We start from the raw sequence: 27,973 nt of genomic DNA, 5'->3' as shown, positions 1-27,973 counted from the left end.
ACACCAGGTCTCCCTGTCCATCACCAACTCCTGGAGGCCACCAAAACCCATGTCCATAAACTCAGTGATGCCATCCAACCATCTCATCCTCTGTCATTCCTTCTCCTCCTGCCCTCAATCTTTCCCAGCATCAGGGTCTTCTCAAATGAGTCAGCTCTTCGCATCAGGTGGCCAAAGTATTGGAGTTTCAGCTTCAACATCAGTCCTTCCAACGAACACCCAGGACTGATCTCCTTTAGCATGGACTGGGTGGATCTCCTTGCAGTCCAAGGGACTCTCAGGAGTCTTCTCCAACACCAAAGTCCAAAAGCACCAATTCTTCGGTGCTCAGCTTTCTTTATAGTCCAGCTCTCACATCCATACATGACTACTGGAAAAACTAGCCTTGACTAGACAGACCTTTGTTGACAAAGTAATGTCTCTGCTTTTTTATATGGTTTCTAGGTTGGTCATAACTTTCCTTCCCAGGAGTAAGCATCTTTTAATTTCATGGCTGCAGTCACCATCTACAGTGATTTTGGAGCCCAGAAAAATAAAATCAGCCACTATTTCCAATGTTTCCCCATCTATTTGCCATGAAATGATGGACTGGATGCCATGACCTTAGTTTTCTGAATGTTGAGCTTTAAGCCAACTTTTTACTCTCCTCTTTCACTTTCATCAAGAGGCTCTTTAGTTCTTCTTCACTTTCTGCCATAAGGGTGGTGTCATCTGCATATCTGAGGTTAGTGATATTTCTCCCGGCAATCTTGATTACAGCTTGTGCTTCCTTCAGCCCAGTGTTTTTCAGGATGTATTCTGCATATAAGTTAAATAAGAAGGGTGACAATATACCGCCTTGACCTACTCCTTTTCCTATTTGGAACTAGTCTGTTGTTCCATGTCTAGATAGATCAAATTAAATCTTGAGGCAGTAATCATTAAGAATATCTACTGAGTCATTTTTTAATGATTTTCAGGTTCATATGTACTTTGAATTTTGTACTTTTTACATGTTTTATCTAATGGATTCAGGATGCTGGTTATCAAACTGAACAACCCTATGTTTACAATGTTTCCAGTTATAAACTAATGCATGAGCATCTGATTTATACATTGATATCATGGACTTTAGTTAGTGTGAATTAGCCTCCCTCATCCAGGTACAACTGGCACACTGATAAAATAGTATAAAGTTTTACATAAATTGAAGCAAATATTATGACTGTATGGAAAAGCATGTGGGTAACATCATTTATCTATTTGCAATCAACAAAGGAACTAAGTTGTTATACAAAATACACTTATGTTTCTCTTATTTTTATTGTTGAAATTTCCTCATGGAATGGTTTTTGGACTTTTTACCATAATAACCTGAGGAAATTATTAAAATTACACGTTTGTGGGACTTAGAGACTCTGATAACACTTAGCCTGGGATGAAGCCTAGGACTCTGCATTAAAAAAAAAAAAAAAAAAAAAAAGCCTATATGATTCTGAGCTTGAGCATTAGTGGACTTTATCTTGAATTGCACTGTTTTCCAAAAAAAAATTTTGCTATATTTAAATAAGCCTGGGGTTCTTAAAGCGATTTTTCACAGCTGGGCAAAATTCATGATTTCTGTTGGGTTTCTGTTATAATGACATCATAATCAGTTTCAGACCTCTAGTCAGAACTGTGTATTCAAATCACAGCAAGGATTGAGGAAGTGGATGGAAGGTTTGTTAGGATAACAGACAGGGGCAGCACCAAGGGAAGACAAAATGGCTGCCATCTTCACTGTACTGTGTGCCCCAAAGTGAGGAAAAGAAAGTAGAATCCTTTGAAGTCCTCCCTGTTCAAGAGCAGAAGCAAATAGGTAAGTGTTGATGCCAAGGCACAGCCTAGGCAGTATAACCCCCTTCCAAATTCTTATCATCTCCACATCTCCAAGTGAGACAATCTTAAGTAGAAGCAATGTGCTTCCTATGAAAATGCAACTTTTAAGTCCCTAACTTTCTCTGATGAGAAGAGCTGACTCACTGGAAAATACCTTGATGTTGGGAAAGATTGAGGGCAGGAAGAGAAGGGGATGATAGAGGATGAGATGATTGGATGGCATCACTGCCTCAATGGACATGAGTTTGAGCAAACTCCAGGAGATGGTGGGAAACCTGGTGTGCTGCAGTTCATGGGGTTGCAAAGAGTTGGACACAACTTTGTGACTGAACAACAACAGCAACTTTCACTCAGAGCCAGATTGCTGCCCCTAAATACCTCTTGCATACAAATTTTCCATCTTACTCTGGAAATGAGGAAGTATTTAATTGATGTGCAATTGGAGGAGGATTCAAGAGATGGGAGTGAGGGGAAAGTAAGAGTAAGAAATTGGTTGGCAGAAAGTGGTATAGGTTAGGATGACAAACAAGAAGTAGCAGAACTAGAGTTTGAATCCATCAGACTCCAAAGTCGATATACCTCTTTATTAAATTTTTCTAACATTAATGTACTTAATAATTACCTGAGGGTCATGTTAAAAATACGTTCATGACCCCAGAAGTTATGATTTAGTAGGATTTATATGGAGTCCAGAAACCTATATTATTATCAAGTATCACAGATATTAATAATTCTGATGCAGATAATCAGTGGACATATTTTGAGAAAAGTTTCCTAGAGGAATAGTTCTCAAACCATTTGGTTTAAGGATCCCCTTACACTATTAGAAATTACTGAGAACCCCAAAGAGCATTTGTTTATGTGGTAAAGAATATCTGATAAATAATAGCTATTGATATGTATGGTATTAAAAACTAAACAGAAATTTTAAAATATTAATCCATTTGAAAATGCCAATAATAAGACCATTAAATTTTAACTAGATAACATTGTGTGAAAAATAATTATATCTTCAAAATTAAAAACATCTAATGAACAGAGTTGTATTAGTTTAACATTTTTCAAATCTCTTTTATGCTGACTTAATAATTCTCATATATATGTCTACATTCAATTTTTTGTGATGCAATGTTTTGGTTGAAGTATATGAAAAAAAAACAAAAACAAAACTCAAGCCTCACACAACATATTTGCAGACAACGTGAAAAGATCCTGGAGACTCCCATGGATACAGGCATCACACTAACTTAGCGTCTTAAAATAATAGCTATTATTGCTATCAGAAATGGTTATGTTCTTCAGTCTGTATTGGTCATCAAAGTTTAGGGACACTAAAGAAGGTAGAAAAATTAATTTGTTCCTTAGACTGTTTGGAGTTGTTAAATTATTTCATAAAATGTATCCCAATATTTCTCTTTTATTAATTTGCTTTATACTTTTCAAAGCACTATAGAAATATAAAATAGGAGTCCAGGTGTTTGGCCAGAATTTTGTTTAAAGAAATTGGGATTAAGAACAAAGATTTCCTTCAGGGTAGAGGAATATCAATAGGCAATGAGGAAGGAATACATTAGGTGAACATAGGAATACATAGGTAGGAAAAGTATAAAAGCAGCAAATAATCTGGAGTTGTTTATAGTGGATATTTGCAATTGAATAAATAACTATAATGGTGAGAAAGTGCTAATCATAACCTTTTAATGAGAGTTATTACTTTGCCTGAATAAAAGAACCCTTTCTTCTGGTCAGCACACCTCTTCAAATTTGGTTATTTTTTGTTGTTGTTGTTACTTTAAGTTTTAGTTCTATAACCTAAAACTTGCTGCCAAATTATGCAAAGACTTTAACAAATATTATCTCATTTCTTATCTTTGGTCAAAGTGGAAGCACCTGAAAAGGAGATTGGAAAAAGGCAGCTGGGAAAGTGAGAGAAAAATTGAATGTTTGTAGTCTTGGAAGCCATTTGAGGTAAGTGTTTCAAGGAGGAGGGAGGGAGTAATCCAATGTGTCAGTTGATGCTGATTGATGAAGTTAAGATAGAAAATGAAAATTGTTCCCATGGAGTGGTTGAGGTGAAAAAGCCTCAAGGTGGTTTTCATTGGTTTAAGTGATATAATAGCATGTTTCTATACTAATGTGTTTTTCAAGAGCTTCAGTAGTGAACACAGTACATACAAATCTTTTCCTTATAGAACCTATAATCCAGTAATTCAAGCTGATGAAAGGCAAGTTTTCTTCCTTTTCAGCATGCTGTACACATATAGCATGCCCAGGTAGCTCAGTGGTACCACTGCCTGCCAATGCAGGAGCCGCAGGAAACTCGGGTTTGATCCCTGGGTTGGGAAGATTCCCTGGAGGAGGCAATGGCAACCCACTCCAGTATTCCTGCCTGGAAAATCTCATGGACAGAGGAGCTTAGTGGGCTACAGTCCATGGAGTCGCAAAGAGCCAGACATGACTGAGCACTCTCAGGCAGATACACGTTTTAGATGTTTCTCTAATTTTTAGGATATCAAATTTATTTTCAAGATGAGAAATTTCATGCTAAAACAATTTGGAGTAGATCAGCCAAATAGATTACAAAATTTTGATAGGCCTGCTTATCAGAAGAGTTAAAGGATTACATAAGTAATCTGTGTTCTCACATTCAGTGCTGTTCAGCAATTTGGGGTTAGAATTGACTTGTTCAATAGAGAAAAACAGTTATCTAGAGTTACTGAGTCTGAAGTAAATCAAGAAAATGTACTGAGATCTTCAAGTTCTTGATTCAGACAATGATATAGGCAGATTATTTCAGTGTCTGTCAAAGGGTGAAAAAGATTCAGGGGAGTCTAGGTAAAAACAGCTGACTTCCTAGTGTGGAAATTTCCTATATTCTTGACTACTGCATGATAACTGTTGCTGGCAATGATATGACAAATAGGTAAAAATAACTGATATGACATGTTAAATATCAGGTTAGCAAATTCTTTGACTCAGAATATCTGTGAAAGTAGTGGATAGAGAGCATGATAATCTGGGCCGTACTACAGTCTTTACTCTTTAGGAATCTGCAATCCAGTGAGGGAAAAGGAAATTACAAGTGACATTCTACATATACATGGCAGGAACACAAATAGCTATGCAAAGGGACAGAGACAGGTAATAAGTAATCTGGACTGTGCACTTCTCTGGTGACTCAGCTGGTAATGAATCCGCCTGCAATGCAGGAGACCAGGGTTCGATCCCTGGGTTGGGAAGATCCCCTGGAGAAAGGAAAAGCTACCCACTCCAGTATTCTGGCCTGGAGAATTCGTATAGTTCATGGGGTCTCAAAGAGTGACATGACTGAGCGACTTTCACACACAATCTGGACTGTAAAGGGAAGAAACTCTTAGTAATTTATAGATTATCCAGGCTGATTTGAATAGTTTCCATTTGCTTTTTGCTGATTATAATTAACACTGTTCCTTAAGCATCCCCATACTTGCAGATGTGAAGAGAGATGGGAAAACTTAAATCAGTCCATTTTAGGAACTCTGTTAACCAGGTTGGGTAAAGAAAGAAATGAAAATAGTGAGTGAAATGGTGTTTTTGAGTTTTCTATACATTTCTAGTTTCCCAAGTTACTTCATTATCGTTAAAGTTAGTTGTATCCACCACATGGTTATGCATAAAAACACATTGACTAGTTTAAGCTATTCTCCAACATCCAAGAAAGATTTATGCTTCATGTATCTGAAAATTCTAGATTAATATGGCAATTAATAGAACATCTGCTACAGGTTGTCCCAATTTGTAGAAACTGATATCATCAACCAATTTAAATTTTGTTAACATTAGACACTTTCCTGCTCTTTCAAGGGAGCATTTGTCCTATGACCTTCTGAACTTAAGGGATAGATGTATAGCTACAAATAATCATCATATTTTCATTAGAGTCCTCAGCTAGAATTTGTAGCCATTTTTCATGCTATTAATATAACATTCTTTAATAATGCAGGCTTTAAATCAGGCTTCCAGGGGTCCAATATTGGCTCTACTACTATCAGACATTGGAAAAATTATTTAACCTTCCTGAGACTGACTTTGCTCATCTGTCAGATGGGAAAATAATAGCATCTACTTCATGAAGTAGTGAGAATTCAATGAGATAATCCATGTAGACCACTTGGAACAACACCCATTCGTGGTGAATACTGAATAATTGTAATCATTATTACATGATTGGTGGAAGTAGTCATAGGAATATCAAGTCTACATTTATATAGACTTTAATACTTTTCAGACTATGGCCAAAAAATATTTCATTTGAACCTGGGAACAGGTGACAGGATTGAAAACTGAGACACAGAGAGGTTATGTAATTTGTCTGAGAGCACTCAGTAAGTTAATAGGGAAACTGGTCCTTCACCTCTATAATGATACTGAATTCTAATGATGATTGCTGCATCAGTGAAGTTAAACAGCCTGCCTAGTGAATTTTCCTAAAATACTTTATATGCCTTCATCAAGCCAACTCTTCCTTAGTGTTTTTCTTGGAATTGAAAACTAAGTTTTCTCCCCCTTGAGATGAATACCGAGTTATTTATTTCACATGGTTTTACAAATCAGGCAAGTCCAGCATACTAAACTTATTATTAATACAAGTTTTCACACTTTCCAATGCTTTTCAGTATTCCTCATTATTGTTTCAAATAAGCATCTATAAGTTAGTTATTATAACAAGTCTGTATGATCTGGCCTTTGAATTTTTAGGAAATTTGTATATGTAGTCATTTGTGAGATGAGAGGTGACTCATGTAAATGCACCTAGCTATGCTACTTTTAGTTTATAGCCAGTATATTCATATGTACACATTGCATCAAATTATCTATTCTGTTTTTAGAAATATACTTTAAAAAATTCATGTAACAGTGGCAGAGTACAGAAGGTAGTAATTGAAGCATTGATAGCTGAAAAAACAACTAAAGCTATTTAAAGCTGTGCATAAATAAATGTGTTTTGAACTGTGTTCCCTGGTGAAATAATAGTTTCCTTGGTTTGCTTCCTATGCTTAGGACTTATCTTTCATATGTTGTTGGAAGAGCTGACAAGTGTATCCTGGCACAACTAGATCCAGGGAAAAGTTGACAGATTTTAAACTACAACTGAGTTTGGATTCACAGTGCATTGCCTCAATAAGCATCTCATGATTCTCTTATATAAAATATATCACTTTTAACAGAAAATGTAAATAAAATTATAAGGAATAAATGAAAGGCACAAGTCTATCTCACTTTGAACTTCTAATATATGAGTTATATTCCATTTGCATGACTGGTCAGATGTGAGTGAAATTGATTATATATGTTCAGTGCTGAAAAACACAGACAAGCTTTGTGACTTGAAGTATCTTGTCAAGGGTTTACATAAAACTTATTTATTAAATAGAAATTGGGACAATGGGGAGAAAAGATGTGGCAAACCTTACTTGAGGAGTATTTTTAATAGAAGTAATATCACACAGATGGAAAGGAACTAGTATTCAGTTAGCACTGGTTCATGTAAGGTGATCCCTTGTGTAGAGGAACTTGAATTTTCAGTGGTCCTAGGATGTTTTGGTTGCGTATGTATAACCATGAGTTACCACATCTAAACACACAACAGGGCAAAATCTGTTGTCAAAGAAGACTCAAGAAAGTCATTAGTGAGCATCCAAAACTTATCAAGTGCACTGACAAAATAAGTACTTTTTGGGCAAATGCTTAGTTGAATTTGGGGGGGTGTATGTGTGTGTGTGTGTGTATATATTATATGTACATTATATATATTATTATATATTATATATAATATATAATGGCATTATATAATTATATTATATAATAATTATATAATACTATATACTATATATAATAAATAATATATTATAAATATATTATATATTATTAATATATATAGTATATATATTTATAATATATTTATATATATATATATAAAATGGTTTTCTACAGAGTGTCTGTTATTTTGTTCATGGCTTCTTGACTAGGGCAAAATGTTAAAGGGGCAAAGTTGTTCTTCTGAGGGCCTTTGCTCTTTTCTTTAACTATACTCAGAATTTTCAAACATTTTCAGAAATATATGCAGGAGAGTGCCATTCCTACTAGTTGAGAAATAACCATGATATGGACTCTATTGATGATGAGTCAGTCATGTCACCTAGATGCCACATTATAGTAATCACAGTGTTTTGTGTTCCATCTCCAAATAATTTATATGTGTCATCCAAGTGCAAGGTACTTAGTTCAAGCTTAGTATGTGACTGAATAAATTAAAATAATTTCCTATGTCCTAGCTCTGTCTGCTGAAAGAGTCCAGAAGCAGCAATATTCCAATGGGGGCTAATGCAGAGGATATACAAGATAATCCTAGAGTGTCTTGTAGAATCAGAAAGTAAGGAAGTATTTAGGAGACAAAATGATAAGAGTGTGTCAAAAGGATACAGAAGCCAACTAAAAGAGCCCCTGAAGGCCAATGCTGAAATAATTTCAACAACAAAATAAGTAAAGTAGTATTGAAATATTGCCCAAAGTACAAACTTAATACTCATGATTTATACTGATACAGTGATCAAATCTCCCATACAAAAGAACTTCAAATATTTTATGTAGCTATTTCCCATCAAGGAGGTAGAGCATAAATCTACATTACTTAAGTGTGGATTGCACATAGTGACATCCTTTCAAAGAGTGCAGTATGGAAACAGAGTATGATCTTGCAGTGGAAAAAGCTGGCAAACATTCACTACCTCAGTCTTGTGATCAACATTAACATCAATGATAAGTCACCTTCACGTGTACCCTCAATGTAATGCAGTGAGAATGGTTTTTGACTTGTGTTCTTTCTTCCAAGAACTTGCAGTCTAATTCTAAACATGAGAAAAACCTCAGACAAACCCAAATTGAAGAGTGTCCTGAAAAATCAACATCTGATCAATACTCCTCTCAACGAAGAAAATTCTGACTAACTGCCAGTCTAGAAGAGCCTGGGAGACATGATTACTAAATGTTATATGGTATACTGGATGGATTCCTGGAACAGAAAAAGGATATTAACTTAAAAACTAAGGAAATTTGAATAAAGAATAGACTTTAGTTAATATGAATGTGTCAGTATTGGTTCATTAGTTGTGGCAAATGTACATAGTAATGTAAGATATTATCAATAAGAAAACTAGATGCAAAAGATTCTTTACTTGCAACTTTATTATAAATCTAAAGATATTCTAAAACAGAAAGTTTGTTTTAAAAAACATTTTACTTCATCATCATAAAAGCTAAATAATAACAATGATTTGTTTTTCTGAATATAAAATCCAAAATATATTACTATATTAAGATAAGTAAGATGGTGAAGTACTCATTTCTTTAAAATAAACAATTAGCTAAAATTTATACTTAAAACTTTATCCTCTCATAGCCTTTCTTTTCCATTTTATGTCTTGTATCTGCAATATTTTATTGCTGCTCTAAACTTCCTGGTATGATCGTTAAGATATTAGAGACTGATCCCTTGCCATTTGACGATTCTGTAGACAGAAAAAGAGGCAGTATTTCAGATTCTACACCTTTTCCCTGAATGACAAAAGTGCCATGACACAGCTATGCCAGAGGGAATTCACCTGAAGTGAAGGCTTTTAACATAGCACAGCTTTGTATCATGTTGATTCCAGTCAAAATAAGGGATAGTTTCTCCCTCAGAACAGTCATGTTGCCAACTAGAATAGAATGTGTTGTTGCTTGAGTTTTACTTAGAAGAAAGATATCATTTTATATATACTTGCTAAAACTAGTATTTTCAGGAAATTGTCAAATATCATTAAACGTCCCCGTGAATTCCATAAAACTGACAATACACTATATTATCAGTCAGTATGAAATAGCAGAATATAATGATAATTAAAGGTATTGGTAGTATATATGTATGTATATATGTGCATATCTCATGTCAGTCAGTTCAATTATCAGTTGTGTCTGACTCTTTGCAACCCCATGGACTGCAGCACACCAGGCCTCCCTGTCCATCACCAGCACCTGGAGTTTGCTCAAACGCATGTCCGTTGAGTCAGTGATACAATCCAACTATCTCATCCTCTGTCATCCCCTTCTCCTGCTGTCCTCAATCTTTCCCAGCATCAGGGTCTTTTCAAAGGAATCAGTTCTTCACATCAGGTGGCCAAAGTATTGGAGTTTCAGCTTCAAGATCAGTCCTTCCAATGAATGTTCAGGACTGATTTCCTTTAGGATGGACTGGTTGGATCTCCTTGCAGTCCAAGGGACTCGCAAGAATCTTCTCCAACACCACAGTTCAAAAGCATCAATTCTTCAGCGCTCAGCTTTCTTTATAGTCCAACTCTCACATCTGTACATGACTACTGGAAAAACTATAGCTTTGACTAGACAGATCTTTGTTGGCAAAGTAGTGTCTCTGCTTTTTAATATGCTATCTAGGTTGCTCATAAGTTTCCTTCCAAGGAGTAAGCGTCTTTTAATTTCATGGCTGCAGTCACCATCTGCAGTGATTTTGGAGGCCCCAAAAATAAAGTCTGCCACTGTTTTCACTGTTTCCCCATCTATTTGCCATGAAGTAATGGGACCAGATGCCATGATCTTAGTTTTCTGAATGTTGAGCTTTAAGCCAACTTTTTCACTCTCCTCTTTCACTTTCCTCAAGAGGCTCTTTAGTTCTTCTTTGCTTTCTTTCATAAGTTTGGTGTCATCTGCATGTCTGAGGTTATTGATATTTCTCCTGCCAATCTTGATTCCAGCTTGTGCTTCATCCAGTCCAGCATTTCTCATGATGTACTCCTCATATACGTTAAATACGCAGAGTGACAATATATAGCCTTGACATCTCCTTGCAGGATTTGGAAGCAGTCTGTTGTTCCATGTCCAGTTCTCACTGTTGCTTTTTGACCTGCATACAGATTTCTCAGGAGGCAGGTCAGGTGGTCTGGTGTTCCCATCTCTTTAAGAATTTTCCTCAGTTTGTTGTGATCTACAAAATCAAAGGCTTTGGCATTGTCAATAAAGGATAAGTAGATGTTTTTCTGGAACTCTCTTGCTTTTTTGATGATCCAGCGATGTTGGCAACTTGATCTCTGGTTCCTCTGCCTTTTCTAAATCCATCTTGAACATCTGTAAGCTCACAGTTCATGTACTGTTGAAGCCTGGCTTGGATACATTTGAGCATCACTTTGCTAGCATATGTGCATATGATTATCATTATTTTATAATATAGTAGACTCATTGTAATCTTAAAGCCTTTAAGTAGGTTTACAAGGCATTTATTTCAGTAGCATGATATTTAAACTTACATTAACTAGTGGTAATAAAGAACATTAATTTTATTTGATAGAGGCTGCATCTAAATTTCCAGAGCTTTGCAGAAGAGTTGGGTGTTTTAAAGTCTCAGTTCAGTTCAGTTCAGTGGCTCAGTCGTGTCTGACTCTTTTCGACCCCATGAATCACAGCATGCCAGGCCTCCCTGTCCCATCACCAAATCCAGGAGTTCACTCAAACTCACGTCCATTGAGTCGGTGATGCCATGCAGCCATCTCATCCTCTGTCGTCCCTTCTCCTCCTGCCCTCAATCCCTCCCAGCATCAGAGTCTTTTCCAATGAGGAAACTATTCGCATGAGGTGGCCAAAGTACTGGAGTTTCAGCTTTAGCATCATCCCTTCCAAAGAACACCCGGGGCTGATCTCCTTTAGAATGGACCGGTTGGATATCCTTGCAGTCCAAGGGACTCTCAAGAGTCTTCTCCAACACCATAATTCAAAATCATCAATTCTACAGCACTCAGCTTTCTTCACAGTCCAACTCTCACATCCATACATGACCACTGGAAAAATCATAGCCTTGACTAGACGAACCTTTGTTGGCAAAGTAATGTCTCTGCTTTTCAATATGCTATCTAGGTTGTTCCTTCCAAGGAGTAAGCATCTTTTATTTTATTTTTTTTAATATAAATTTATTTATTTTAATTGGAGATTAATTAGTTTGCAATATTGTATTGGTTTTGCCATACATCAACATGAATCCTCCACAGGTATACACGCGTTACCCATCCTGAACCCCCTCCCTCCTCCCTACCCGTGCCATGGCTGCAGTCACCATCTGCAGTGATTTTGGAGCCCCAAGAAATAAAGTCTGACACTGTTTCCACTGTTTCCCCATCTATTTCCCATGAAGTGATGGGACCAGATGCCATGGTCTTCATTTTCTGAATGTTGAGCTTTAAGCTAACCTTTTCACTCTCCTCTTTCACTTTCATCAAGAGGCTTTTTAGTTCCTCTTCACTTTCTGCCATAAGGGTGGTGTCATCTGCATATCTGAGGTTATTGATATTTCTCCCTGCAATCTTGATTCCAGCTTGTGCTTCTTCCAGCCCAGCATTTCTCATGAAGTACTCTGCATATAAGTTAAATAAGCAGGGTGACAATATACAGCCTTGATGTATTCCTTTTCCTATTTGGAACCAGTCTGTTGTTCCATGTCCAGTTCTAACTGTTGCTTCCTGACCTGCATATAGGTTTCTCAAGAGGCAGGTCAGGTGGCTGGTATTCCCATCTCTTTCAGAATTTTCCACAGTTTATTGTGATCCACACAGTCAAAGGCTTTGGCAGGGTCAATAAAGCAGAAATAGATGTTTTTCTGGAACTCTCTTGCTTTTTTCAATGATCCAGCGGATGTTGGAAATTTGATCTCTGGTTCCTCTGCCTTTTCTGAAACCAGCTGAAGATCTGGAAGTTCACGGTTCATGTACTGCTGAAGCTTGGCTTGGAGATATTTGAGCATTACTTTCCTAGTGTGTGAGATGAGTGCAATTGTGCGGTAGTTTGATCATTCTTTGGCATTGCCATTCTTTGAGATTGAAATGAAAACTGACCTTTTCCATTCCTGTGGCCTCTACAGAGTTTTCCAAATTTGCTGGCATATTGAGTGTAGCACTTTCACAGCATCATCTTTCAGGAGCTTTGTTAGTAGTGATGCTTTCTAAGGCCCACTTGACTTCACATTCCAGGATGTCTGGCTCTAGGTGAGTGATTATACCATCGTGATTATCTTGGTCATGAAAATCTTTTTTATACAGTTCTTCTGTGTATTATTGCCACCTCTTCTTAATATCTTCTGCTTCTCTTAGGTCCATACCATTTCTGTCCTTTGTCGAGCCCATCTTTGCATGAAATGTTCCCTTGATATCTTTAATTTTCTTTAAGAGATCTCTAGTCTTTTCCATTCTTTTGTTTTCCTCTATTTCTTTGCACTGATTGCTGAGGAAGGCTTTCTTATCTCTTCTTGCTATTCTTTGGAAATCTGCATTCAGATGCTTGTATCTTTCCTTTTCCCCTTTGCTTTTCACTTGTCTTCGTTTCAAAGCTATTTGTAAGGCCTCTTCAGGAAGCCATTTTGCTTTTTTGCATTACTTTTCCATGGGTATGGTCTTGATCCCTGTCTCCTGTACAATGTCATGAACCTCAGTCCACAGTTCATCAGGCACTCTATCAGATCTAGTCCCTTACATTTATTTCTCACTTCCACTGTAAAATCATAAGGGATTTGATTTAGGTCATACCTGAATGGTCTAATGGTTTTCGCTACATTCTTCAATTTCAATCTGAATTTGGCAATAAGGAGTTCATGATCTGAGCCACAGTCAGCCCCTGGTCTTGTTTTTGTTGACTGTATAGAGCTTCCCCATCCTTGGCTGCAAAGAATATAATCAGTCTGATTTAGGTGTTGACCATCTGGTGATGTCCATGTGTAGAGTCTTCTCTTGTGTCATTGGAAGAGGGTGTTTGCTATGACCAGTGAATTCTCTTGGCAATACTCTATTAGCCTTTGCCCTGCTTCATTCTGTATTCCAAGGCCAAATTTGCCTGTTACTCCAGGTGTTTCTTGACTTCCTACTTTTGCATTCCAGTCCCCTATAATGAAAAGGACATCTCTTTTGGGTGTTAGTTCTCAAAGGTCTTGTATGTCTTCATAGAACTGTTCCACTTCAGCTTCTTCAGCATTACTGGCTGGGGCATAGACTTGGATTACTGTGATATTGAATGGTTTGCCTTGGAAATGAACAGAGATCATTTTGTCGTTTTTGAGATTGCATCCAAGTACTGCATTTTGGACTCTTTTGTTGACCATGATGGCTACTCCATTTCTTCTGAGGGATTCCTGCCCACAGTAGTAGATATAATGGTCATCTTAGTTAAATTCACCCATTCCAGTCCATTTTAGTTCACTGATTCCTAGAATGTTGACGTTCACTCTTGCCATCTCTTGTTTGACCACTTCCAATTTGCCTTGATTCATGGACCTAACATTCCAGGTTCCTATCCAATATTGCTCTTTACAGCATCGGACCTTGCTTCTATCACCAGTCACTTCCACAGCTGGGTATTGTTTTTGCTTTGGCTCCATCCCTTCATTCTTTCTGGAGTTATTTCTCCACTGATCTCCAGTAGCATATTGGGCACCTACTGACCTGGGGAGTTCCTCTTCAGTATCCCATCATTTTGCTTTTTCGTAATGTTCATGGGGTTCTCAAGGCAAGGATACTGAAGTGGTTTGCCATTCCCTTCTCCAGTGGACCACATTCTGTCAGACCTCTCCACCATGACCTGCCTGTCTTGGGTTGCCCCACAGAGCATGGCTTCGTTTCATTGAGTTAGACAAGTCTGTGGTCCTAGTGTGATCAGAGTGACTAGTTTTCTGTGATTATGTTTTCCGTGTGTCTTGCCTCTGATGCCCTCTTGCAACACCTCCCATCCTACTTGGGTTTCTCTTACTTTGGACTTGGGGTATCTCTTCACGGCTGTTCCAGCAAAGCACAGCTACTGCTCCTTACCTTAGATGAGGGGTATCAGTTCACCACTGCCCCTCCTGACCTTGAATGTGGTCAAGGCTCCTCTAGGCCCTCCTGTTCCCATTCAGCCATGGCTCCTTGGATGTGGGGTTGTGCCGAGGACCAGCCCCGGCTGATCCAGGGTATTCGAAGGGGAGACGGCGTCGGCGACCTATTCAAATGGTAATTAGAGATATAAAGAGTAATAGAATGAGGATAGCTCAGTAGGAAAATTCAGTGGAGAAAAGAGGCTGAGTAGCTTGGTTTACGCGGAAAATCAATATAACCCATGACACCAGGTTAGCTCTGACCACGGAGGCTGCAGGCGCCCTCTCGAATAGCGGAAGGTGCCCCACCTTAGACACCTTCTCGAGTGGGTCTTAGAAGCCCAGGCGAATAAGTGGTCGCAGAGGATATCCACGCTCCAGATGGAGACTTCAGCCGGAAGTTAAAGGAAAGAATGACATGGGGAGACCAAGCATTGGTGAACAAGGCCCGTAGCTTTATTTTTAACAGGGGCTTTTATACCCTAAGTTACACATAGAGGATAATAGGGGATGCAAAGTCAGCAGTCTTTGATTCTTATCAAAAACCAGGGTTTCTTTCCTGCAAATTTATCGTATACAAATGGTTTAGGTGATTTACATCATCTTCTGGCCAGAAGGCCTACTAACATTTTATGACTCTTGACAAGAACTTATCAACAAAGACTTATTTTCTCTAAGAGTTATTATTTTAAGGTTTGGCGCCATCTTCCAAAGATAAAATTGCATTCCTATAGGGCGGATGTGTAATGGGTTTACAACAAAGAAAATAATTTATTACCTTAAGGGTCTAAAGTTACTAACACCAAGGCCACTACTTATTTTTTCTACATACCAACTATATTAATTAATACACATTCAAGGATACAATTCAGGGGATGTGAAAACTTGGCAACAAACATTGGCTCATCAATGAAATCCTTTACTAGTCTTATTCTGACAGTTTCTAACTCTCTGAGAGGCTCTAAGCTATTTGAATATCTTAAGCTTCCCATGCCTCTCGAGGCTGGGAGACTGTAAACAATCGTATGCATAGCTGCAGGAGTCCGGGTAAACTTGTCAGGCAAGTTAGAGAGCCATCTGAGGGGTTTGGATTTAAACACTCCTAATTGCCCAGGAACTTTATTAATTGGAGCTGTAAGTTAACTCTTTGACAAAGAGAATGAGATGGTGGTGGGGGACAGCCCCCAGTAAAGTCAGAGGTGAGAGCACAAAGCAATAAAGTAGGCAGACTCTGGTTTTTTGGGGGGAAAATGCTCGAGAATATCCGGGTGGACTCCTGAGGCTCGATCCCGCCTTTGCGTATGCCGAGCCTCCTTCCTCATGACCTTTGTCATGAGCGGAATGCCTCACCGGCTCCCGGCAGGGTTGTTCCTCCCAACTGCCACACCTGGCCTTGGGCATGGGGCAGCCCCTCCTGCCTGCCACCCCTGGCCTTGGGCAGGGGATAGCTCCTCACGGCCGCCGCCCCTTACCTGGGACGTGGGGTAGCTCCTCTCAGCTGCCACCCCTGACCTTGGACGTGGGGTAGCTCCTCTTGGCCACCATCCCTGACGTCGGACGTGGGGTAAAGTCTCAGAGCTATTGCCAACTATTTGCAAAGATTTTTTAGCTGAAGTTCCTATGTCTGTGAGAGAGAGTATGTTGCCTACAGTTTGATATATCATTAAAAATTGAATGAAATGATTTGTAAAATAGAGTAGCTCTTTAAAATAACTAGCCTTAATGATAGTGACAATTGAAATTAAGACTGTGAAACATTAAAATATGCTTTTAATTAATTTGAATTCATATTGACTTTCACCTGAGCATGTTCAATGAAAAATGGTCACTTTTAACATGGAGAAGTGGATATGATATCTGGTTTACAACAGTGTAGTAATGTGAATATATGCATTGCATTTGGCTTTTCCTTTTCACCTTAGGGCCTTAGCATCTGATATTCCTTGTGATTGGAACATACAGTCAACTTTGGCTCTTTTATTACTCCTTTACTCTTTAGTCACCTTCATCTGCTGCTGCTGCTGCTGCTGCTAAGTTGCTTCAGTTGTGTCTGACTCTGTGTGACCCCATAGAGGGCAGCCCACCTGGCTCCCCTGTCCCTGGGATTCTCCAGGCAAGAACACTGTAGTGGGTTCCCATTTCCTTCTCCAACGCATGAAAGTGAAAAGTGAAAGTGAATTCGCTCAGTCGTGTCCGACTCTTAGAGACTCCATGGACTGTAGCCTACCAGGCTCCTCTGTCCATGGGATTTTCCAGGCAAGAGTACTGGAGTGGGGTGCCATTGCCTTCTCCACACCTTCATCTGGCTAGCTCTAATTTATCCATCAGGTCTCAGATTACATGTTAATTGTATGTTAGTATCTCAGAGTTGACCTTCTATTCTAAGTTAGTTCACCTATTATTCATAGTGTCCTGTGCTTTTCCTTTATCATTCTAGTCATGATTATAATTAATACTCACTTGTTTGATATTTGTATAATGACTTTTACCTTTACTAGATCATAATCTCCATGGGATATAGCATAGTATCTGGTGCATAATAGATGATCAAATGGGAGTTGCTATAAAAATGAATGAACGGATAATTGTTATAATACTTAGATAATGAGAAAGGCTGTTACAGTTTGTATCCATTATTTATACAAAATCAGCATACTTCGTACAAATGAATAGAGATAAAGAAAATAAAGTTTCTCTTCTAAAATAGAAACAGAAAGTAAGCCACAGTACTTTTAAGACAGAGTACTTGAGCAGGAGACTTTGTTGCTGTTATTTTTTTTTTCTCAGTATTATCTTCTGAGAAAAGAGCACACAGATTCTGCAAGTCTGAAGGCCTCCCACAACACTTGTCTGGTATTATTCCAAATTGTAACTATTGTTCTCAAAACTCCTATGCTATCTCAACCTGTCAATCGTAGCAGATGATCTTGGCATGTATGATTGAGTGAAAATGAAGGCTTTATGTGAGAAATGCTTCAAATTTCCCCCTTTCATCTTCCCTGTCACTAACAAAAGAAAAAAAAAAAAACTATACCCATACTCTTTATTCTTTTCCTCTGCTCTTTCAAGAAGGGAGATCCTCCAACTATGCCTTTGATTCCTCTCTGTTTCTTCTATGGTTTTGCCACAAAGAATTATTGCCTCTCTTTCCTGTCTTCTTTAAAGTCTTTCTATTTAAACATCATCAGCCTCTAAATATGTTTAAGTTTCTTCTGTGATAAAAACAAACATGAGGAAAAAATCATTTTTTGAAAATTCTTCATCTCTCTTTGGGCTTCACTGGTGGCTCAGCTGGTAAACAATCTGCCTGCAATGCAGGAAACACAGGTTCAATCTCTGAGTCAGGAAGACCCCCTGGAAAAGGGAATGGCTACCCACTCAAGTATTCTTGCCTGGAGAATTCCATGGACAGAGGAGCCTGGCAGGCTGCACTCCATGGGGTTGCAAAGAGTCAGAAATGACAGACCAACTAACACATACCCTATGTCTGTAATTTCTCACCTCCAGTTTACTCTTTAACCCTCTGTCAACTGGTCTCTGCCCTAACTAATTGAAATTGTGTTAGCAAAAGTTACCAATAATTTCTTCACAGTCAAATATAATGGGCATTTTCAGATTTTATCTTATTTGACCTATTTGACTTAGTATAGTTGTCCATAACATCATTTTTTTCTGGATTTTTTTAAAGTTAAACTTAATACCTGCTCATTGTAAAAAGTATAAATAGTATAGGAAAACTTATAAAAGGAAATAATGCCTTCTCATATGCAGAGATAACCAGTAGTTACATTGGTGAACTTTCTGTATGTGTGTACTATAATTCATACAACCTGTTTGTTCTTGATGAGCATTTAGGTTTTTTCCTCAAATTTTAATGTTTAGAAATCCCTCAAGTGAAATTTATGAACCTTTAAGGATGATTGCCCTCACCTTGAAATGTTACTCTCCCCACTGTCTTTCTGTAACCCTACTTTATTTTCTGATACTGCTGTAGCTCTTACCACTCTGGCTAATTTTCTGATGTCTTCTTTGTAAGTTTTACTTTCTCTGCCAGCCCCTTGTGTGTTTTTCATTTGGAACCAGTGCTCAAACCTTTTTTTCATATGAAATATTCCCTCAAGGTTATTTAATTTTCTCTCATGACTTTAGCCATCACGCAGTGACTGCCAATCCTGTATCTCTAACTCAGGTCACATTCCAGAGTTTTATCACCCATACATCCAATTTCCTACATGTAGGTTCATTCACATGTTTCAAGCTTTATAAATCTAACATTGAACCTAGAACTTTACTCAAAGTCTATGTAATTTCCTATATTATCCAGTCATTGGCCTTTTATCTTGTCTCACAAGCCAGAAAAAGCATAGGAACCAGAGATCAAATTGGTAACATCTGTTGGATCGTAGAAAAAGCAAGGGGATTCCAGAAAAAAACATCTAAGTCTACTTGATTGACTATGCTACAGCCTTTAACTGTGTGGATCACAACAAACTGTGGAAAACTTTTTAAAGAGATTGGAATACTAGACCACCCTACCTGCCTCCTGAGAAACCTGTATGCAGGTAAAGAAGCAACAACTAGAACCAGACATGGAACAACAGGCTGGTTCAAAATTGGGAAAGGATTATTTCAAGGCTGGATTGAAAAGGATTCAATAAATAAAGGATTATTTAAGCAGGTGTATTGTTACCTGCTTAAGTATTATGCAGTGTATATAATGCAAAATGCCAGGCTGGATGAATCACAAGCTGGATTCATGATTGCCGGGAGAAATATCAACCACCTCAAGTATTCAGATGATACCACTCTAATGGCAGAAAGCTAAGAGGAACTGAAGAGCCTCTTGATGAGGGTGAAAGAGGAGAGTGAAAAAGCTGGCTTAAAACTCAACATTCAGAAAACTAAGATCATGGCATCCAGTCTCATCACTTCATGGCAAATAGATTTGGAAAAATTGTAAATAATGATAGATTTTATTTTCTTGGACTCAAAAATCACTGTGGATAGTGACTGCAGCCATGAAATTAAAGACATTTTGCTCCTTGGAAGGAAAGCTATGACAAACCTAAACAGCATGTTAAAAACCAGAGACATCACTTTGATGACAAAAGTCCATATAGTCAAAGCTATGTTTCTTCCTGTTGTAATGTTACAGATGTGAGAGTTGGACCATAAAGAAGGCTGACCACCGAGGAAGTGATGCTTTTGAAATGCTGAGAGTCCCTTGGATTACAAAGAGATCATACCAGTCAATTCTAAAAGAAATCAACGCTGACTATTCATGGGAAGGACTGATGCTGAAGCTGAAGCTCCAATACTTTGGCCACCTGATGTGAAGAGGCAACTCATTGGAAAAGACTGGTGCTGGGAAAGATTGAGGGCAGGAGGAGAAGGGAGAGACAGAGGACGATGATTAAATAGCATCACCAACTCAATGGATGTGAGTTTGAGCAAACACCGGGAGATATTGAAGGATAGGGAAGCTTGCAGTCCTGCAGTCCATCGTGTTGCGAAGGGTCGGACACTGAGTGACTGAACTACAACAAGGCAGAACCTTTCCCTAGATTCCTTTCTCTTCCTCATGCTTTGTATCTAATTGCTCGTTAATTGCAGTAGAATCTCCTTAGTATGTCTCATATTTCCCCCTTTTTCACTCATAATACCACTATTTTTATTTCAGACTCTTTCCTTATCTGTATGAATACCTGAATTAACCTCATTGTCTTCAGGTTTACCTACCTCCAGCTCATCTTTCATGCTGTAAGAAATTGTGTTTTAAATACTCAAACGTGATCATATCACTCTCCTGCTTAAAATAGTCACTGTCTCCCCATTAGCTTCATTATAAGTTCCATAGAAGAAATTAAAACCTCAGCATCTCATTCAAACATTTGTGAATTGGTTTTTGCCTGTCTTTCTAGATGATATTAAGACTAAGTTTCAAGGAAATGTAATTAGAATGGATTATGCTATTTCAAGTGTGCAGTAGTGGAAACAACCACCAATTGAATGTGAACTAAAATCCTTAAAGGCATTTGATGATCAAGTATGTGAAACAATGATATTTGACAGACCTTTGGGTTCCAGTAAGAGGGAAAATGACAAAAATACTTAAGAGAACTGAAGAGGAGGGAGAGTAAGTTAACAGAACAAATCAAATCCAGAAACTATTACCAAGAGTAACTGTAAAAATCTGTGGCATTGAGCTTATGGTGGGTAGGTGTATTAGGTCGACTTAAAGGGTCAAGTCAGGATGGAGACTGATGTAAAAATCCGTGACATATCTTATCTTTCCCTTCAGACTTTGTGTTGGCTTCCTAACAAATATAGAACAAAATCTAAGATGTTAAAATGATCTAAGAAGGCCTCTACGATCAGGCTATTTACTTCCTATGCAGCCTCACCTCCTGCTACTGCCCTCTTTCGCTTTAGGCTCCATTAACACTAAATGCGGTGATCTTTCAAGTCTCTTTGTTTTTTTCACGTATTTTTTTTTCAGGTAAATCCAAATTTTATTTTTTATTTTTTTCCAAGTTTACACTTTATTTATTTTTAATATAAATTTATTTATTTTAATTGAGGGCTAATTACTTTCAATATTGTATTGGTTTTGCCATACATCAACATGAATCTGCCACGGGTGTACACGTGTTCCCCATCCTGAACTCCCCTCCCACCTCCCTCCCCGTACCATCCCTATGGGTCATCCCAGTGCACTAGCCCCAAACATCCTGTATCCTGCATCGAACCTGAACTGGTGATTCGTTTCTTATATATTATACATGTTTCAATGCCATTCTCCCAAATCATCCCACCCTCTCCCTCTCCCAGAGTCCAAAAGACTGATCTATACATCAGTGTCTCTTCTGCTGTCTCGCATACAGGGTTATCATTACCATCTTTCTAAATTCCATATATATGCATTAGTATACTGTATTGGTGTTTTTCTTTCTGGCTTACTTCACTCTGTATAATAGGCTCCAGTTTCATCCACCTCATTAGAACTGAGTCAAATGTATTCTTTTTAAAAGCCAAGTAATACTCCATTGTGTATATGTACCCACAGTTTTGTTATCCATCCGTCTGCTGATGGATATCTAGTTTAGATATCCATCATGTCCTGGCTATTATAAACAGTGCTACGATGAACGTTGGGGTACACATGTCTCTTTCAATTCTGGTTTCCTCCGTGTGTATGCCCAGCAGTGGGATTGCTGGATCATAAGGCAGTTCTATTTCCAGTTTTTTATGGAATCTCCACACTGTTCTCCATAGTGGCTGTACTAGTTTGCATTCCCACCAACAGTGTAAGAGGGTTCCCTTTTCTCCACACCCTCTCCAGCATTTATTGCTTGTAGACTTTTGGATCTCAGCCATTTTGACTGGCGTGAAATGGTACCTCATTGTGGTTTTGATTTGCATGTCTCTGATAATGAGTGATGTTGAGCATCTTTCCATGTGTTTGTTAGCCATCTGTATGTCTTCTTTGGATAAATGTCTGTTTAGTTCTTTGGCCCATTTTTTGATTGGGTCGTTTATTTTTCTGGAATTGAGCTGCAGGAGTTGCTTGTATATTTTTGAGATTAATTATTTGTCCTTTGCTTCATTTGCTATTATTTTCTCCCATTCTGAAGGCTGTCTTTTCACCTTGCTTAGAGTTTCCTTTGTTGTGCAGAAGCCATGTATTGTTTCTTCTGCCTAGAATGTCTTTCAGTTCCTTATTTCCTCAGTGAACTATTTATTCTTCAGAACCTTGTACTGGCATCACCAACTTCAGGAGCCTTCTCTGAATGCACCTCTCTCACAGAGTTACCCATCCATCAATCCACTCATTTGTTTGTTTATTATTGAGCAAATATTTATTGAGTACTTAGTGTGGACCAGATGCCATGTAAGGTACTGGGAACATCATGGCTAGAAGACAGGCCAAATGTGACTTTTACCCTTCTTGGCCTTATGTTTAGAAATGAATACACATATGCATATGCACGTGAACACACACATGCATTCACACACACACAAATACACATTCAAATAGATAAAGAAAATAATCATCAGTTTTCTAAGTGCTATGAATATAAGAGGCAAGAAACTGTTATACAGAATAATGAGTGTAAGGGATAGATACAGAAGCAACATAGTATAAGGTTGAACCATGTGAAATTGCTAGTATTTGACTATTTTTGTTTATTATAATTGGTGATTTTATATAGTTCAACCTAATAGTTGCCTTTCTGAGGAACTGACTTTAAACTTAGATCTGAAGATAAGGTAAACTGGCTAAGGTGGCTAAGCTTGAAGCTTAGCATGTTCCAGAAACCAAGAGAAAACTGGAAAAGATAGAATTGAGAAAACTGTTGAAATGTAAGAGCTATAAGCAGGACAGATTGTATTGGATCTTTATAGGAATTTGGATTGATTTTCATTAAAATATAAAGCCACTAGACTATTTTAAAATCCTTCTGATTTCAGTGTGGGACAGAGAGGGAAGAGAATAAGGGCAAAAAATAGGGCTATCAAGAAGTTGATGTCAAGAGGCAATATAATGTGTTAAGTGTACAGGGTTTGGCTTCATGCTGCCTTGATTTAAATCCTGGTTTTACCATTTGCCATTTATTATTTCACTTTATGCAAGTTACTCAAACTCTCTAAGCTTCAGTTTCTTCATTTGTATAATAGGATAATGACGGGATCAACTTCATAGGATGTTGATCTATGACTAACCTCTAGACTAGTCTAGAGACTGAATAAGATAATCCACTGCACAACACTGAGCAGTCCCCGGCATCTAATAGAGATTAATAATCCAAATGACAGGTGACAGTACCTGCACTATTTTGATGACAGCCTATTTGAAGAGAAGTGAACAAACATGAAACCTTTTGTTGTGGGGGTTTAAGCAGCAAGTTTTATTAATGAATTGGATATGTGAATTGAGGGAGAAGGATTTTTCAGGCATCACTCCTAGGTTTCTGTCAAAGAGTGGAATGGATTGTGCTGCACTCTACTAAAATGGGGACGGTGTGCCTGGTACAGAATTTGGCCACAGAAATTTCTCTCTCATTATACCATATAAGGCAGAATGAAAGAAAGAAAAAAGGAAGGTAAGTACCATACAATATAAAAAGAAATAGTTATTTAAAATTTAGATAACAGTCAGAACCTTACATGAGATATGAAAAACACTTCATGTTATATTTATACCACAATGTCTAAAACATGTAAAACTTTTGTGTATATATTATTTTTTCTCAAAGTCTAAGATTTTGTAAATCTTTCTACCATACTATGTGATAAACAGTGAACAATTAAACTTATGTGCTTACTTTGTCTTATATTAAGGGCATTTTGTAATCATTCCATCTGTTTCTCTCACAGAATGAAACCTGCTTGGTATACCAGCAGATGAAGAATTTAAGGAGGGTGTCTGCCTTTATTCTCTTTAGAAACTGAGAGTCTGCTCTGGGAACCATCAGGCACCATGGGGAAGCGGGACAATCGGGTGGCCTATATGAATCCTATAGCAATGGCCAGATGGAGGGGCCTATCTCAATCTGCAGGCCCAACAATACAAGATTATCTGAATCGACCAAGGCCCACCTGGGAAGAAGTGAAGAAACAATTAGAAAATAAAAAGAAAGGCTCCAAGGCATTAGCTGAATTTGAAGAAAAAATGAATGAGAACTGGAAGAAGGAACTAGAAAAAAGCAGAGAGAAATTATTAAGTGGAAATGAGAGTTTATCCAAAAAAAGAGACAGAAAGAAAAAGAAAAAGAAGAAATCTTGTCGGTCTTCATCTTCTTCTTCATTAAGCTCTGATTCTTCAAGCAGTTCCCCAGATTCTGAAGATGAGGAAAAGAAAGAAGGAAAAAAGAGAAAGAAAAAGAAGAACCATTCATACAAATCATCAGAAAGCTCTCCATGTGATTCTGAATCAGAGAGCAAGGAATCTGTAAAAAAGAAAAAGAAGTCAAAGGATGAAACAGAGAAAGAAAAGTGTATTAGAAATCTCAGCAAAAAAAGAAAGAAAACTTGTCCTGAGGATAAACCTTTATCATTGGAGTCCTCATCAGAATCAGATTATGAAGAAGAGATGCAAACAAAAAAGAAGAGAAGACGTGAAGAGCAAGAAAAAGGAACAGAAAAGGCAAAAAAGAAGAAGAAGAAACAGTACAAAAAACATAGTAAGAAGAAGAAAAAGAAATCAGATTCAAGTCACAAATCAGTATAGTATCAAGAAAAAAATAGGAAGATTTACCTGTTGAAAAAATCAAGAAAGGTCTATAGGAAAATTCAACTGTGAGTGTTAGAGCATATTTACCAAAATGCATGAGTTTCCCTGTGTTAGTAGAATTATTCCTGGACTTTGTTGCCAGTCAAATGCCACTGTGCCAGAAAGGGCCTTAATTGTTGCCTGCAGCTTAAATGTAGGGTTTTGTTTTGTTTACATGTTTTTCCCTCCACTGGCTAATTTCTCTGAGAGCTAAAATCGTGTCGTCATACTAGGGGTTAAAATGTTTAGAATTAAATTAAATGTTTTAGATGATAAATAATTCTGACCAAACAATGTATCTAATGTCAAAAGTATCTAATTTGGATACATCTTTAAAATATATTCAGAAATATCCAGGCAACAATAGTTGACCTTTTTGAAGCATGGACTTAACATTAATGTCTCAAAATATTTACATTTGAAGATTAAAATTTAGGTTTTTTTCCTCCTTAATAAACTTTTGTTTACATGGGGAAAGGGCTGTGGGGGGGAAAGAGTTTGCTATCACTTTGGCGAGCTGAATAGTGTGCCTTTGATACTTACACATCCTATTTTTGCTAGTGCAGCAGCCATTCTTTTTACTTTGTAATGTATGCTGCTTCACATGAACAAGAAAGACAGCAATTTACAGTATATGTAAAACTCCAGTTTTATAAAACTTATCTCCACTTCCACAGTAGTGAATAATATTTAGTGTTAGAGTGTTACATGATTTGAATTAACTTTGATACCCTTTGGAGGAGAATCATTTTAAATAGACCCTGGTATTTTTTTTTATTAATAAATCTTTATCCTGAAATGTTTTGCATGTTTCATACTATTAAGTTTTGATTATCCAGGGACATTCTATATAAACAATAATCCTTTTTTTAATATGATTTACACTTAGGGTACAAGTTTCAAGCTTTTAATTTATTAATCTTACTATATTAATTTCATTACTGTGTTTGACTGCATACTTTCCAAAATATTTAGCATGTAAAAAGAAGGTTATAAAAAATATTTAATGCCTTCATATTGAAGCTGGTTTACTGTAAGCAAGTTGAGTGCCAGACCTCTAGTACACTGTATGTCTTGTTACATAAAACTACTGCCAAAATCTTAGTATGCTGTTTAAAAATTTGTTGTCTTAAGCATTAATATTGAATTAAAATAAGAGTTAAATTAGGAGAATATAGTCTGTTTCATATTTTACTAAGATTTGGAGTTTGTTGCCTCATGTTTGTTGCTGATTCATGTTTACCACTATGCTGAAATAAGTTGAAATTTATTTTTGCTTTACATATTTTATATAAGAGCAATATGAATTATAAATTGATGCCTAAAAACACCCATTACAGAAGATGTGCTAATTGTAATGTCATATGTACAAAGTATTTTGGCATGAGGAGAGAATAGATAGCTATTTTTTTAAGTAGCTGATTTTATGTCAGCTCCCTTGAGTCACAAGTAAAATTATTATAAAGATAGAAAACATCTGGTACATAAATAACATATTGACTCCCCCAATTTTTTCAGTGCATACACCAGATTCTCTCAGTAACATTCTTGGAACATTATAAATGTAATGCCTTGTTAGGTCACACTGAAGCTTCATAACTGTAGCTGTTTCCTAAAATATAGCTATATCTATATGCCAATAAAAATATTATATTTAAGGGAAATTTTTATCCATATAGAGTTTTCCAAAATTATTTTTTATTAAAATATTAAAAAGCATGTATTATTTGTAGAATGTGGCAAAGACATTAACAACTATCAAATATCTATGGGCTCGCATTCACTTCCCAGCCCCTTGTAGTTAGGCAATGCCATTTATTACTTCTAGCAGAAGGATTACAGAGAGATTGTAAACAAAAGTGATGTGTCGTTTCAGTACTGGTGCAGTAAAAAGTCTTGTGTGACCCTCCAGCTCTCTTTACCTGCCATGTGGACCTGAAAGCAGTGTGCTCCAAATAGTGTACCTACAAGATGGATGCAACCTGTATCTATGTTTGTAAGGGACCTGCCCTGAAGAGCTGATGGACTTGGGGTGAATGTTTTGAGTGTGAGAAATAAACTGTTATGCGTCAAGCCACTGGGATTTCGGGTCTTCCTTTTCATTACTGCAGCAATCAACTATCGTATTCTGAATAGTAACATACAACTCTAGAATGTCTGTTTCATTATTTACATAAAATAACTCACTTATTTCTATCACATCTTCATGTAGTCAGCAGAATGATTCAAAAGTAAATCAGTTATCCTATAACAGAAGGAAATGTTATTTTATTTGCATTGGTTTTTATGTAATGACTGAAGAAGAGGGTGGCCTAGGATATTTCACACTTATCAGCAATAATAACTGCCTAGGAAGTAAAACTACTTCATTATTCCTCTTATCATGGCCAAAACAATCTTCTAGTAAAGGTTTTCGGAAGACAGTTTTAAAGCACTCATAGGAATCAATGAAGAATAGGGATGCTATTTTTTACGTATAAGTATAGACGATGGTTTAAAAAAAGTGATAAGGAAATATGTAGAAGACAATAGACTAAATAGATTTAGGTGAACATTTAATATGTTGCCTACAGACTAAAAGCTGAATAAGTTATCCCTTATGTGAAAAGCACTACAATTGTTACTAGTAAATGTATGCTATGTGATTCATAAGAATAGCTTTAGACAAAATATTTAAGTAAATTTGTGGGATGGGAAGCAGTGGGAAAGTCAATAAGAAAGTAGACAAGAGATGGGGGGAAACCAATACAATCTAGATTAATAATGTAATTGCAAGCAGAAAAAGAAAAAAATTAAAAGATCTCAGACTGAAGATAAAGATTATATTGGAGATAAGGAGAATGAATAGAATTGGGGGTTCTGGTTTTGTATCTTGTGATACTTTATTTGGCTATTACAAATTTATTTTGAGAAAGATTCACCTTTGACAT

At 37.2% G+C, this 27,973-nt stretch overlaps 1 protein-coding gene across 6 annotated transcripts in view; it reads left to right on the top strand.

Moving 5' to 3' along the window:
• FAM133A (family with sequence similarity 133 member A) overlaps window positions 1-27,120 on the top strand; it is a 50,218-nt gene extending 23,098 nt beyond the window's left edge. For 4 of the 6 annotated variants that reach the window (XM_027534196.1, XM_027534195.1, XM_027534194.1 and 1 more), the window contains exons 3-4: window positions 3,739-3,825; window positions 24,149-27,120. In XM_027534196.1, coding sequence (XP_027389997.1) covers window positions 24,252-25,001 — 750 coding nt within the window. In that variant the 5' untranslated portion in view covers window positions 3,739-3,825; window positions 24,149-24,251 and the 3' untranslated portion in view covers window positions 25,002-27,120. Of the gene's footprint in view, window positions 1-3,738; window positions 3,826-8,728; window positions 8,972-19,925; window positions 19,965-24,148 lie in introns of those variants that run through there. The other 2 variants (XR_003509664.1, XR_003509663.1) reach the window with 2 other exon arrangements.
• The last annotated feature ends 853 nt before the right edge of the window (window positions 27,121-27,973 follow it).

The sequence above is a fragment of the Bos indicus x Bos taurus genome, chromosome X (genome assembly GCF_003369695.1).
Source record: "Bos indicus x Bos taurus breed Angus x Brahman F1 hybrid chromosome X, Bos_hybrid_MaternalHap_v2.0, whole genome shotgun sequence".
Lineage (NCBI taxonomy): Eukaryota > Metazoa > Chordata > Mammalia > Artiodactyla > Bovidae > Bos > Bos indicus x Bos taurus.
Note: the sequence above shows the minus strand (reverse complement) of the source record. Positions and strands in the feature narration are given on the sequence as shown.